General features: G+C 36.7%; 1 protein-coding gene across 2 annotated transcripts in view; it reads right to left on the reverse strand.

The window, feature by feature from the left end:
- The window catches only part of MAGI3 (membrane associated guanylate kinase, WW and PDZ domain containing 3), a 253,176-nt gene that overhangs the window by 51,049 nt on the left and 185,927 nt on the right, over positions 1–16,200 (reverse strand). For both annotated transcript variants that reach the window (XM_065906784.1, XM_065906776.1), the window contains exons 7-10: positions 11,826–11,883; positions 6,700–6,794; positions 3,096–3,284; positions 59–664 (exon numbers count right to left, since the gene is read on the reverse strand). In XM_065906784.1, the coding sequence (XP_065762856.1) occupies positions 59–664; positions 3,096–3,284; positions 6,700–6,794; positions 11,826–11,883 (948 nt within the window). The remainder of the gene's footprint in view (positions 1–58; positions 665–3,095; positions 3,285–6,699; positions 6,795–11,825; positions 11,884–16,200) is intronic.

The following is a 16,200-nucleotide window of genomic DNA, read 5'->3' on the forward strand; positions in this document are numbered from 1 at the left end:
ACAATTCACAGATATAAATGCATGAACAATGAAGACTTTTCCTTGTGCTTTTACTCACCTCCTCTTAAGATAAGTAATGGTACATCTGCACCTACTGGAAACTGCTTTAGCACCTCTACCACTTGGAGATGTGTTAAATTCTGCACATTTTGGTGGTAAATCTCCTTAATGATATCCCCTTTCTGCAGGCCTTGACACCACTGACTATCCAATATCATTTTCACCTTCTGTCCCGTTGGGCTGTCAGCAATTGCAAACCCAAAGCCTTTAGGGCCCTTGATCAGAGGGATAGTCACTAGTTCTGGCTGGGAGCTGCCTGACGATGCCATAGATGCTCTCTGTTCATTCAGGTCTGATGCTCCATTAAAACGATCACTGATCAAGCTGTGTCCCGATTTTCCATTCTGGTCCAGCACCACTGCTCCTGACTTAAAATCCTGAGTATTCAGGCAAGTCTCTCCCTTAGTTAATGACTGTCCATTGATGACAGGAGTAGCAGCAACAATGTCCACAACAGGATCTTCATTGTCATCAGGAAGCGGATATCCACGACATAGAGTGAGGTTTACATACTGATTGACAGGTACCAACTGAAACATCTGGACAACATCTGCATGCGTGTGACCAAGGACACAGTTGCCATTGATGTCTACAATAACATCACCTGGTAAAACATAAATCACATGAAAAATGTTAAAGCCATCAAATAAATCGATCTTTTGTTGGGGGAGATAAAAATAACTGAAATTTAGCATCTAAATTTGAATTCTGGAAACCTCTTACTGTTCATTACCTACTGAAAAAATAGATTTTGAACACAGACATGTCATTCTCCCTTCAGTGACTCCTCCCTAAAAAGAATATATAAACGTGTGTGTGTGTGTGTGTGTGTGTGTGTGTGTGTGACTCTTTGCGATCCCATGGACTGCTCGTCAGGCTTCTCTGTCCATGGAATCCTCCAGGCAAGAATACTGGAATGGGTTGCCATTTCCTACTCCAGGGTCTTTCCAACCCAGTGACCGAACCTAGGTCTCCTGCATTGGCAGGTGGATTCTTTACCACTGGAGCCACCCGGGAAGCCATATAAATGTATGCTTAGTGGCAGACAGTTACGACCTCAAGCTCAAGTGAATCTTAAAAAAATCCACATTATCCTTGTTGGTATATCCTTTGAGCGACAGCTAAGTGGGCACACAAAGCGAGGTACACTGTAGCAGGAGTTGATACATAGGCAAGGGGTGCACAGCTCCACTGGCTACTGATACAGACAGACAAAACAGACATGCTTTAAATACAGCTTATTTCATGGTTTTTAAGTAGCCATTGATTACACTGTGCTTAAAAATTCATTCTAGTTTGAACAATGTAAGGTTAAAGATTAGAATAATAGCTTATGAATGAATTTTCTTTTCACATCTCTTTTTTTTGGAGAGACTTTCAATTTAGTGTAATTTAGTTATCAAAAGGAGAAATAAGCAACAAAAAAATTGAATACAAGTAAAGAACATATTATTTAAGATTCTGAAAATTCAGCTGAATTAATCCTTATAAAAGCCAGTTTTACTTTCTTGCTTTTACATCATTATGACCACTTTGGTTGTAGTATCTTTGCCACTTGACATTCATCAGTTGTGTGTTTTTTTAAATGCAGTTTTGATTTTTAAAATTTGCCCTCTGATGTCTTATCCATTTGCTGCTTTTATTTGAATATGATTATTTAAAATGTTATTGCCAAATAAAGGTGCTTCAATTTGTTCTGATTGCATGTAGGCTTTAAAAAATCAACATGAACGCTGTTTAAAAACAAATGTTAGCCTGTGGAAATTCACTTCAAAATTCAAGAAGATAAAGAAATTAAACTAATTAGAAACAAAACTTTGACTTTTCCTCCCCTAGTTAAAGTTCTCTGAATTTTTATAGAAGTATCATATTGCTTTACAAATTAATAACACTGTTAGACAAATCTAAATCTATATTATTCGGGAAGCATAATATGAGAGATCCCATATCCTAATTGAAAATAAGTTGATACCTGCCATCAAAAGTAATATGATAATTGAGTCATCCAAATGGTATTTATACATAGTATGTGAAATAACAGAGGATTAGAAAAGCCTAGCAAATAGTTTAAGAAGCAGCCTCAGTGGATTATTAAAATCTTCTGGAAAAAAAGTATTTAAACCTTCCTCATAATCAGTAACTACTCTTAAACTTCCTCTAACCTATAGCCATAAACAGTCGCTCACATAAAGATGTTGAGAAAACTACATAAAAGACAAATTTATACAGCTCTGTAAAAATAATAACATTATTGTCTATAATTCTTTTTTTCCCATTTTTTCTTTTCCTCTTTTCTTTTTGTATTCTTTTTTCTTTTTTTAGCTTTATTGTCTATAATTCTTAACATAGTGGCTTAACTTTACTAATAGCCACTAAGAAAGAAAAAAACAAAGGAAAAGGGCCAACCTGGTGAAAAAATGTGGGGTATACCAACTGGTTCAGTATCACTGCAAACATCACAATGAGTCACTGTTCAAAAAGGTTACAGGTAAATGTTAAATAACTTCAAAAGTAACCTACACAATCACAGAAAATCAAACAATCAATTTTCTGAGATGGTTAATAAATCCTTAGCTTAGTATAGCCAAAGGGTTATCTCAAACTATACAAACTATACAAAATATTAATAAATGACCCTCCCTCAAAACTACCATGTACTTAATTTAGAAGATAAACTATTTTAATACAGGAATTTACCTCTTGGTTGTATAATTTCTTTCTCTCTCTCTCTACACACACACACACATACACACACACAAAATACATATATGATATATATTTATATAGCTATTATATATTTGGTATATATGTTATATATACATATAAAACATTTTCACTATAATTTTTGTTATAGGATCACAACTCTTTAAGTACTTCTCTTTTTTTAAAAAAATTTTTGCCACGCCATGCGACACATGTGAGATCTTAGTTCCCCAACCAACAGTGGAACTCGTGCCTCCGGCAGTGGAAGTGGAGTCTTAAACACTGGACCGCCAGGGAAGACCTCCTTTAAGTATTTCTGCAAAACCTGTTACCTGGTGCAATTTTCCCATCCTGAGCTGCAGGACCATCTTTCAGCACATTTTTCACTTGCAGGAATTCATCAGGCCTATCCCCACCAATAATGGTAAAACCAAATCCCATTGTGCTTTTTTTCAATGACGCTCGAACAAGGATGCCTTTAAGCTGGGATGGATCTCGAGTGAAGTGTGATTTTTCTGTATCTGCACAAAAATGAGAAACAAGAATAATTACAATGAATATACTCCTCAGAGCTAATTCCCAAGATAGTCTATATAATTTAAACATAACAAACCATAACAGAAAGAAAATAAGAGAGAATCCAATGTTATAGAACAGTTGGAATTTAAATTCATATATTAAATCACTGGAAAAAAAACTTAGCTAATGAATCATTTCTCTTTTATAGGACTCTTCTATGTCATTTGAAAGGTATAAAAACATCTATTTCATCTCCATCTCATTGCCTTTTATGTACTTACTTTTTCTAATCGCAAAGAGTCCTTTAGATAGAAGTCAGAATGACACACCTGAAGGAGAACCTTTATTATTAAAATCCTGAAAGCCTTGGACACTCATTCGGATGTATATTTCATTTGACTAAGCAGCTACTGGAGCTCTATGTAGAAAACACTATACTAGGAAGATAAAGGCAACTGTCACAAACTTATATAAGAGAATACAAAAAATAAATAAATAAAAGAGAATACATTGAGAACTTTTTATAACCCATGACTCAGGCTTTCTGCAGCCTTTAACTTATAACTGATGAGTGGAGTGAACCCCTGCACTACTAGTAAATAGCTTCATGCTTCTTTCCCTTTTACCTGTGTTTAGTGGAAACTTTAGGAAGACAAAAAGCACAGTTCCAATGAAAAGCCTATTTTTAGGGGTTTCCTCAGATGATCCTAGCACTAAAAGTGATCCACATTTGCAAGTAATACTTGTCTTCTCTTTCCCAGAAAGTTTGCTCCACCTGGCTACCCTTAGGGCACTTATGAAAACTGTGGGGATCAAACTGTATAGGTTCATATCTTAAAAAGCACTGTTTAAGTTAGCTTTTCAAAATATGGTTTAAATTTTTCTGACAAATCTCTTTTTTAACAGTTTTATTGAGACATAATCTACATATGATAGAATTATACAAGTCAATGACATGGTAACCATCACCACAATCTAACTTTAGCACAGTTTCTCTCTCCCCAAACACATACCAAAGAAATCTTGGTGCTCATTAGCAGTCACTTCTCATTTCTCCCCAACCTGCCCTCACATCCTAACCTCAATCACTAAGCTACTTTCTGTCTACAGACATGCCCAATCTGGACATTTAATATAAATGGAATTATATAATATGTGGTCTTTTGAATGGTTTATTTCACTTAGCATAATTTTTTGAGGTTCATCTGTGTTGTAGCATGTACTTTATTCCTTTTTTATTACCAAATAATATTCCATTATACAGATATATCACATTTTATTTATTCACTGATTTGTTGGGTTGTTTATACTTTTTGGATATTATGAGTAATATTGCTGTGAACACTCATGTACAAGATTTTCTGTAGGCAAATACGTTCATTCCTTTTAGGTACATATTGGGAATGGAAATGTAGCAGTTATCATGAACATATTAATATTGTAACTATTTAATCTTCTGAAGGATTGCCAAACTTTTCTAAAGTGGCTGCACCATTTTACATTGTACCATCAATGTATGAGGGTTCTGACTGCGTCACACCCTTGCCAGCACTTGTCACTGTCTGCTTTGTTTCGGTTATAGCCATCCTAGTAGGCATAGAGTGGTCTCTCACGGTGGTTTTGATGTTTAATGACAAATCCACAAGGCTGACTTGTTTCATATTGAGACCACATTAATATCAAGCCCAGAGTTATCTTTGTGGATCTGCTGCTGCCCCTCCTAGCATGCATTAAAGCTTACTGGGTTTTAGAAAAGAGCAGGCCTCGGGCTGCTCTGTACGGTTGCATGACTTCTGCAGTATGCACACGGCTACTGCAAGCAGCAGGCTGTCCTGGAAACACTGACAAAGGCAGGTTTGGGGCAGGAGTAGGCCTACTTTCTTTGTTATGTTCTTCCCAGATTTACTGATCTCTTATAAATACAAGCACTTGACATTAAAAAAAAAAGTCAGCTATTTCAGGCTTCTTCTCATGGTTACCTATCCTTGCAACATCATCTCTCGTTTCTACTATGCTCTGGTCATTCGTATCTGTTCTCTGACCCCTGGACCACTATTTCATGCTGCTATGATTTTATATATCCTGTTCCTTCTACTCAGTATGCCTTCTTGCTCCTCTAAAATTTTTATCTGCCTGATTTAGCTTTTACTGACACTTAGAAGACCCAGTTCAAATATGTCCTCTGTTTGAAAGTCCCCCTGCCCCTCAACTTTCTCCTTTAAAGCAAAGGCAAGCACTTCCTCTTTTACACTACGACTGAACCTTGTACATCTCTATTAATAACAATGAAAATTATCATTTTTTGGCCACCATGTGCCAGACATGTATTTGTAAGCAATTTACATGTATTAACTTGCATACTCAGAACCACCTTAAGAGGTAGGTACTACTACTATTCATATTTTGTATTAATAGATGAGAAAACAAACATTTAAAAAACTCATCCAAGGTTACACAGCTGGGATTCAAACTTGTTCCGTCTCCCTGTACATTTAACTACTAACATAGGATGGCACCTATCAGCATACATTATAGCCATTGGTTTCCTATTTTAGACTGTAAACTTTGAGGGTAAGACCTATCTTACTCTTAATCATTTTTTAATACCAGGTACCAAGGAAAGCACTGGGCATATAGAAGGTGCTCAAAAATATTTATTAATCTAAAAATATTTGCTCAATCAAATGTAAAACTTAAGGGAAGGGACTATGCTTTTGAAGAGGGGCTATAAGAAAAAACTGTTTCATCAGCAACTGAGTGAAGAATCTACTAGATTATGATGATATAGATCTTATTAATGACAGAGAAGGGGGAGGCAATGAAGGGGGATGAGTAAGATGGAAGAAATTCCTGGACATCTTTTACAGAACACACATGGCTAGGCTCATCAAAATCTTAGGACCTATGCATTTTAAAAATGCTCCTCAAATGATTCTGATATTACTAATACCCTACTATCCCAGTTGAAAATCAATGATATAGGCAAACGATATAGTGGATTTGCTCAGTATTTGTTCATATCAGTTAATAAAGAATCCTGAATGGTCACTGATGTTAAATCTAAGCAATTAACTTGTGAGAAGCTCATAATGAATCAAAGCTCTAATACTGACTTGGCCTTAAACACTATAAAACAATCCAGTTTACAAATTAAAACCTTGCACCCATAACAAAGTTATTCAATCCCTTCTCCCAACAATTTCACACTTTCTATATAAGCAGCAAGAGAAAAAAAACTCAACATTCTCAAAATGGCCAGATGCTTTATTAAGATTATTCATATCTTTACAGTAACAAAAATTAAATAGTCTCTGTTGATTTTCAAAGCCCCAACAATTCAAAGTTCAAACTCACTTTTATTATTTCAGCATATAAATGTCACAAGTTATTTTTAGAAGATAGAAGTAAAAGTTCTACCTGGTTTTGAAGACCCAGTATCAGCCTGTCCTAACTGCTTTTTCCTTTTGGCTTCCTCCACTGGATTTTCAAACTGGGTTTTCTGGTTAAGGTGACTGTAAAATGTAGACAAATATGCATTTCAGTTTAATATGAAAGAATTACATATTTTAAAATAGACTCTCGTATCATTCCATCATCACTCATTAAGGGACAAACACGTATCGTTATGCTATGGAACCCAGAGATGCTGACAAGTCATGGAGGAAGAGCTTTTCAGCAACTAAAGAACGACCCACAGAAGACGTCTAGAAGTCAAAGTTGCTGAAATGTTTCATACAGCTTCTCTATAATCATTTCTAATATTGCTAACAACAGTTTTCAAAACTATAAATGAAGCCCTCATATATGATATAGCTAGAACTATTGGCAATTGATCAGTTAAATTTTTTTAAAGGCAGTTAATGGTAGGAGGGTTTTAAGTTTCTCTGAAGTGAAGCAGCTGTGAAGACACTTTTAAAGAAATCTAAGTACAGACGTCTTCTAAAATTTTACTATTATTTTTCCAACTGACTCACCCACATCAATTTACATCAAAAAAGCAAAGTGACTTGCTTTTATCAAACTGTTATCACAGACCAACTCTTTTACAGTTAAATTTCTTCAAAATTATATAATAACCAATTACATAATTATAAGTTCAACTCTTTTTGACAATTTAGGAACACTCATAACTAACTCTTTGAAAGCATACAAGTCTGTGGTGGAAATCAGAAAAGTATGGGGAGACGAGAGGCAGGCCATTAGATGACAGTATTCAATACACTATGGTAAGAGTATGTTTTACAGAAGGGACTGAGTATTGGCTATTCTGGAAAGTTGGTTAATTGTAAGTCGATTAAGAATGCAACTACTTTTTAACGGCTGAGTAATATTCCATGGTGTATATGTACCACAGCTTCCTTATCCATTCATCTGCTGATGGGCATCTAGGTTGCTTCCATGTCCTGGCTATTATAAACAGTGCTGCGATGAACATTGGGGTGCACGTGTCTCTTTCAGATCTGGATTCCTCAGTGTGTATGCCCAGAAGTGGTATTGCTGGGTCATATGGCAGTTCTATTTCCAGTTTTTTAAGAAATCTCCACACTGTTTTCCATAGTGGCTGTACTAGTTTGCATTCCCACCAACAGTGTAAGAGGGTTCCCTTTTCTCCACACCCTCTCCAGCATTTATTGCTTGTAGACTTTTGGATAGCAGCCATCCTGACTGGCGTGTAATGGTACCTCATTGTGGTTTTGATTTGCATTTCTCTGATGATGAGTGATGTTGAGCATCTTTTCATGTGTTTGTTAGCCATCTGTATGTCTTCTTTGGAGAAATGTCTGTTTAGTTCTTTGGCCCATTTTTTGATTGGGTCGTTTATTTTCCCATTACTCAGCCGTTAAAAAGAATTCATTTGAATCAGTTCTAATGAGATGGATGAAACTGGAGCCCATTATACAGAGTGAAGTAAGTCAGAAAGATAAAGAACATTACAGTATACTAACACATATATACGGAATTTAGATAGATGGTGGCGATAACCCTATATGCAAAACAGAAAAAGAGACACAGAAATACAGAACAGACTTTTGAACTCTGGGGGAGAACGTGAGGGTGGGATGTTTTGAAAGAACAGCATGTATATTATCTATGGTGAAACGGACCACCAGCCCAGGTGGGATACATGAGTCAGGTGCTCGGGCCTGGTGCACTGGGAGGACCCTGAGGAGTCGGGTGGGGAGGGAGGTGGGAGGGGGGATCGGGATGGGGAATACATGTAACTATATGGCTGATTCATGTCAATGTATGACAAAACCCACTGAAATGTTGTAAAGTGATTGGCCTCCAACTAATAAAATAATATTAAAAAAAAAAAAAAAAAAAAGAATGCAACTACTATATGAAAGATGTTTAAGACTGCAGCTAGGTCGAATACAGAAACAAGGGGGAATTATATTCTAGTACTTCTACACTAAAAATACATTTCAGCCAATTGAAATTCATTTTCCAGCAGAATCCATTTTAACAAGAAGTGACATTACTAAATATCAACAATTAAACATTAAATCATGAGAATTTCAGATTATGATTGTCTTTAGATAAGCTGAATATTACAAAATGTACACATAGATAGTCATACAACTTGGATATTTTCTTTGACACTTGTGACCATTAATGGGGATGGAGGAGGGGTCGACAGGGAGAAAAAAACCCTTACAGCAAGGTATCCTAGCTTCCGGGTATGCTTCTCTATGCCTTTTAGGATTCTAGTGCATTATCAGCCCTGCAACAGATGCAGGTATTCAGTTTCAGAGCTCTAAATATGGCAAGTTCTACGTGACATTCTTTGGGTTCTGATTTCACTAAAACTCAAGTGTGCTTCTGCTTCTTACTATGAGAAAGGACCTTATCAACTGAGTTAACTGTTTAACCTTCCACGAAAATGAAAATCTTTGGTGTTAAGTTAGGTACCATTTTTAAAGTTATTTATTACATACTGATAATTTACATATTCCTGAAAAAACAAACCTAGAAACTGACACTTTGAAAAGAATAAACCTGTTTAGAAAGAACCTTGGCTTACTTGAATGTCATCAGTTAGAATGACTCACTTTGCCGCCCAGGCATTAATACATAAAAAGGAGTAATTTATATTTACACTCTTTGTAATGTGTGGGAGAAGAGAGTAGAAGAATGCAAATGAGTAATCCCTTTCCTGAAAAGTCTTTGACAAAAGAGTGTAAGATTTTAGAAAAAAGAGTAACTGCATCTGTCATCTTAGACTACCTAGATTAAAATGCCAACCAAAAAACCAAACAGTAAAAACACTCTCCTTTTCCTTTCGTTACTTATACCCATAGCACTATTAACATGTAACAAATTTTGCTTTCGGTAAAACTAGCTATGGGAAGAGAAGGGACCATGATAGATTATCAGAAAAAGCAAACAAGAGTAGCAAACAAGCCTGATTAAATAGATAATAAATAATTTGAAATTTCATCTCTATTAAAATTTTGTGTAAATATATGAATTTTAAGAATTCATCTCAACAAACAAAATCATTATCCTTCATGAAAAGTTAAGATATGAAAAGCAGATGTATATTTTGACTGTGTCACCTAACTGTACAAAGGCAATTAAAGAACGCATTAAGACAACATTTCTAAAGATAGGAGCATTAAATCTTATGGAAGGCCTACCATTAAATTTTGGGAACACTTTTATTTCCAAAAATAAATTAATCCATTTCAGAATCTCATCTTCTAAAATAAATGCTTACCCCAAAAACCTGCCATTGCAGTTGGTGTTACTACTATAAGGCTCTTGCCAAGAGCAATCACTGTGCCATCTGGTTTGACAAACTAAGAGAGCCAGAGAGTAGCCATTCAAGTAACAGCTTTTTATCTCCATCAGTAAACTCACTGCAGATTACTATAGTTGAGATTCAAAGCTTAACTAATCTGGGAATCAAGCCACACTTCAGAACTCGGCTGATTCCATACTAATGTGCATCTTGAGTACAGCCTGCTCTTTCTTAATCTAATAAATTACCCTCCAGTAAAATGAGCTCGTCTGCGAACTATCATACAAAATCACATCGCTGCCACTGCTGTTGATTCTAATCAGGCTTTTCACATGCCTCCATGACAGCTGAGAGCAGGTCACTTCAGGACTGCCCTAAAGTTGCTTCAATATTAGTACATCCTTGTTTAATGAGAACCAGATCATTTAGCGCAAGATTTTATAACAGGCAAATGAATTTCACCTCTTGACCATGCATTCAAATTTGTTGGAATGGATACTAAGAGAATGAGAATCATTATCTCAGAAATGCTCAGCAGTGTTAATGGCAAATAATAGTTGATGGAAGCCCAATTTGAACAGACTAACTATTAGGGGGAAATTTACCACAAATTCTTTTCAGCTAGCCTTCAAATATTCCTTTGATTTGAAAAATGGTTATTTTTTTTCTTTTAACTAAATATACTTTAGAAAAAAGTAACAAAAGAGCTGCTGTATACTTCTCACATCATAGTATCAGAAAGATAAGAAATAAAATTAACATAACCTTTCAATGGAACTGTTAAGTTATAAATCTGAGTTATTTTTCTTAGGGTATAAGTTAGACTTTAAGAAATCATTCCAAAAATCTCTCTAAGCACAGTGACTCAAGTAGCAGCCTACACACTAGTATAAGAACTAGCATTATAACAGGAATCAGTTACTCACTTTAGGGAAGTGGCATTTATTTATGCCAACAAATGATGAAAAACTAATTAGCAGTCATAAAAATAGAAGATGCTCATGTTCACCATTTTCCAGGTAATAATATATTGCCTTCACTATCTTGGCAGATGGTGCAGACTCCGAGTTCCCAAGTTAATAGTAACCTCTCTGATGTAATTATTTGCCTGCTAGTAGATGACTGAGGTCAAAATTCTATCTATATCATCTGGAAAGAAAGCAATCCCAATGATCATAACAATGTAGCAATTAGATAAATGAAGAAAAGGGAAAGAAAATCAGAAGTTGATGTTATCCTAATTTCTCTGGCTAACATAGGCAGGTGTTTGATCCTCTATTCCAACACAGATTTATGTTTAAATTTAACTATAGCAGCTGTGTCAGAAGCAACTTTCACCTCCAAAAAGAAAACTAAGTTTTCCTTGATTAACTCCTTAAAAAAGAGAACAGTTGTAATCATGTACTTCAAAACTTTGGATCACTATGATACAATGCCCTCAGAGTCCTTTCATTGCCTTGAGAATCATGCAGGTGTGGGGCTGAAAGTGGCCTTACTAGTTCACCGTTAGTTTCCTATCTGACTACTTCTCTTTCTAGAGGCCGAAGTAGTACTGATGACATCTCCAGCTATTAATCATCTGAGCAACTTCCCCCTGGCTCTCTATACTTACTTCAAAGCCAACTTCTAGGGAACACAGAATCAGTGAAGTAAACGCCCACTGTCCCTACCTTCTCCTTCCCCGGGGGCAAAACCTGAAAGTGGGGTGGCAGAAGCATCAGGTGCCTCATTCACTCCCCAAAGTTGTGCGATGAAAGGGAAACACTTGGGAACGCATAAGCGGGGGTAGCAAACTTACTCAACATAGTACGTCCCATACTGAGGGTCCTCTATTTTCTCCCAGCCGTAAGGAAGCTCTGCAAATTAAAAAAAAAAAAAAAAAAAAAGAATTGAGTGAAATGCCAGTTTCAAAACCAACGAGAAAAGAAAAATTCCTATTATTTCAATACACTGATATTTGGGAGACGGTAAGGTAAGAACTCGCTTTCAAAGTACAAACACAGTTTGACTCGAGAGGCTTCTTCAGTAACCAGTAAATGTCTCAACAAGTAATTAGAAGCAGAGAACAAAAGACAACATTAAACTCGAAGGTGTTTATTCGAATCATGAGTCAGAAAAATGCTAGGTATTTAAAAATAATCACCTGGTATAGTTATTTCATTTAAACAGCTTTATAGCACTGATGTGAGACACATCCTGCAAGTCAATAACATGCAGTAGCTGCTCGTTAATTTTTTCACTATGATGTAAAGGAATTGTCCATTCTTTCTGTTATCACATTCTAACTCACTTCTCTCCACAGGAAAGTCCAGTCTTGGATTTAAGCCATTTCAAGTGGGCAATTTAGATTTGCTTACAATCTAAGAAAACACCTACTTTCTCTTGAAATAACAAGATCTAAGTGTCTGAAGGAAAACTACACAGTGCCTTGTGTAGAATCTCTATTTGTGTATGGTCACAAAGAAATATCTTACATAGAATTATTACGTATTATTGCAAGTAAAGTGACCAATAAAATATAACCAGAAAAATTAAAGGTAGTTGAATTTCTGATAGCTAAAAAAATAAAAACATTCTGGTCTTTTCAACACAAACTGACCCTGTCAAGAAAGAATCTTCTTTCCCTCCCACTAGCTTCCCTGGTGGCTCAGAGGGTAAAGCGTCTGCCTACAATGTGGGAGACCCGAGTTCGATCCCTGGGTCGGGAAGATCCCCTGGAGAAGGAAATGGCAACCCACTCCAGTATTCTTGCCTGGAGAATCCCATGGACAGAGGAGCCTGGTGGGCTACAGTTCACGGGGTCGCAAAGAGTCGGACACGACTGAGTGACTTCACTTTCTTTTCCCTCCCACTCTGTCTGTTTTCCAAGGTAAGGCTGCTGAAGAATCTTTTTATTAGTCAGACATGGTTTAAGTTGGCAGGAGTGATCCTAGCAGGTGGTTTTTATTTATCAATTATACACAGGAGCTCAGCAAGAAGGAAGTTTTTAAAAAATCTATAGCTGTACACTATAATGACCACTCTTTGATTTTCAATTTCTTGTAAACTGTGTTTCTGCTATACTGAAACACAGACACATGTGCATACATATACAAATGACACATGCTAGGCAGCAAACAGGCTTAGAAAATATCAAAGGACTTATTAATTTCATATCATTAATACATACAATGTATCCACTTTGTAAGAAAAAATCCCATTGAACCTGATACACAGTACAAACCGTTACGCTCTAATAAAAAGTATTATTCCACATTCAGGACAAAAGAAGAGAATAGATGACCAGCCTCTTGATGAAAAGCTGTGAATCACCTCCACCCCTTTTTCTCCAGCATAGTTCTCTGCCTATGTATATAATATTAACTGGTAGTTTTGAAGTCTGGTGAGCTTTTGCGGTTTTCCTTTGAAAAAATCTGGTTGAAATGTCTGAGATGGAAAAGATGAGAATAGCTGAAAAGTAACTACTATGTGAAAACAGATCAAAACAACTGAGAAGAACTGGGATATACTTCAGTTCACTTTGATCCTCCACAGCTACAAGGCAAACAATCATCAATTAAGTACAATATTTTATGACTCATGTGAACACAAAAAAGAACAAAGAGCATCACTCATCACCCAGTTCTACAAGGGTTAAGTTGCAATCTACTGCATCCTGAAAGCAATTCGGGATGAAAAAATAAAACAGGATGAGACACTCTGTGCTTTGGATAAACGGGTCTTAGATAACTAGATGCATTATTGCAGGAAGAATTTCAATGACCCCAGTGACTTTTCTTCCCATACACAGAAAAGTACTAAGACCATTAACTTGAGATATCTATCTATTGTTTGTGATAAGCAGTAATCTTTTATTAAAATGCATGCTTGATATATATTATCTATGGTGAAACAGATCACCAGCCCAGGTGGGATGCATGAGACAAGTGCTCGGGCCTGGTGCACTGGGAGGACCCAGAGGAGTCGGGTGGAGAGGGAGGTGGGAGGGGGGATTGGGACGGGGAATACGTGCAACTCTATGGCTGATTCATGTCAATGTATGACAAAACCCACTGAAATGTTGTGAAGTGATTAGCCTCCAACTAATAAAAAAAAATTTTTTTTAAAAATGCATGCTTGACTACACAGATATCCTAACCAAAAAATTCATATACATCCTGGCTCCTCTCCTAGCTCTTGGAACAGGTCCTCAGAGTTACTGAGTGCCTGCCTCTGGGGCATGGTCCTTGGTTAGACCCTAAATAAAAAAGCTCACAACTCTCATTCATGTTGTGTGTTTTTCTTCAAGTCAACACCAAGCAACTGCTACATGAATAAAAGTATTTGTTGGATTGTATCTGTGAAAAGCTGTCTATAATAATATTACCAAAGCAATATCATGGAGAATTTCCTATGAGAGAGAGATAATTTTCTCTAATAGAAATTTTCTTGAAATAGCATGGGAACTCAATTGTGCTATGTAAGGATGAATTCTACAACTGTACCACACCCGGATTTATGCTCTGTGAGAATTTTGGAGAATTTAAGCAACCATAAATTCAAGGGATTAGCATTAAAAAGCAGAGACATTACTTTGCCAACAAACGTCTGTCTAGTCAAAGCTATGGTTTTCCAGTAGTCATGTATGGATGTGAGAGTTGGACTATAAAGAAAGCTGAGCACTGAAGGGATGCTTATGAATTGTGGTGCTGGAGAAGACTCTTGAGAGTCCCTTGGACAGCAAGGAGATCCACCAGTCCATCCTAAAGGAAAGCAGTCCTGAATATTCATTGGAAGGACTGATGCTGAAGTTGAAACACCAACAATTTGGCCTCCTGATGGAAAGAACTGACTCATTTGAAAAGACTGATGCTGGGAAAGATTGAAGGCGGGAGGAGAAGGGGATGACAGAGGATGAGATGGTTGGATAGCAACACTGACTCAATGGACATGAGTTTGAGTAAGCTCCGGGAGTTGGTGATGAACAGGAAAGCCTGGCGTGCTGCCGTCCATGGGGTCGCAGAGTCAGACACGACTGAGCGACTGAACTGAATTGAATTAAGCAACTATAGAGATAGTTGAAATATTCCATTTGCTCCCTGAAAAATTCACTAAGAAGGATGCCTAATAAAAGATCAACATAAATATATTTCAGTGTTAATGTGGAAGTTGAGTCAGCATTTTAGTTAGCACTTAAAGTAGCAACTAACAGATAAAGTACAGTCCTTTCTTTAGGAGTGTAAACAAATTGGTAATTTATATTCTGGATTACTCTTAGCAATCCTTTTAAACCTTCACATGTGATACATCAGGCAAGTTTTTCCAGGGTAGATTCATGGAGTTAAAGAAGTGATTATTACTTGCCCACTTAAACTAAAGGTAATAAAATCAAGACTAAAATACCTAGCAATTTTATACACTATCCAGTGAGTCAGTTCATTTACTGAATTTCTCCCCCTTTTCTTTCCTTTTTTCCCTTTCTTCCTTCTCTTCCTCCCCTGTCCTTCCTTATGCAAAAATAAAAATTAGAAACACAGTTCTTGACATCAAGGAGTTCATAGTTGAAAAGTGAAGACAGAAGAAAGAAACGATATAATGAAACAGAAATTGTGAAGGTGTTAGTTGCTCAGTTGTGTCCAACTCTGCAGCCCCATGGACTATAGCCTGCCAGGCTTCTCCATCCATGGGATTTTCCAGGCAAAAATACTGGACTGGGTTTCCATTTCCTTCTCCAGGGGATCTTCCCAACCCAGGAATCAAACCTGGGTCTCCTGCATTGCAGGTAGATGCTTTACTGTCTGAGCTATCAGGGAAGCATAATAATGAAACAAGCAAGTTTTTGAGGGAGAGCTGAGAAACAACACCAATTGCTTGGTAAAACCGTCATCAGAAAAGTATTCTAGAAGATGTTGACATTTGAGCAGTCCTAAAGAATGAGTTGGGATTGGTGAGAGGGAGGCCATTTCACTGATCAAAGAGCACTGAGGGATTAAAACTGGCTGGCATTTTCAGTAATTACAAATAATTTGATAGGACTAGAGTGAATTATGTATGCCAGGGGCCTTGTCTTATAATAGGAACCAAAACACATTTCTGGAGTGCTGGGTTAAGGAGTTTGGCCTTTATTTTGATGATGATGAAACTGATTAAACTGGACTGTGACATGATTAAATTATATTTGGGGAAGTTATGGG

This window comes from Muntiacus reevesi, chromosome 1 (assembly GCF_963930625.1).
Source record: "Muntiacus reevesi chromosome 1, mMunRee1.1, whole genome shotgun sequence".
Taxonomy (NCBI): Eukaryota; Metazoa; Chordata; class Mammalia; order Artiodactyla; family Cervidae; genus Muntiacus; species Muntiacus reevesi.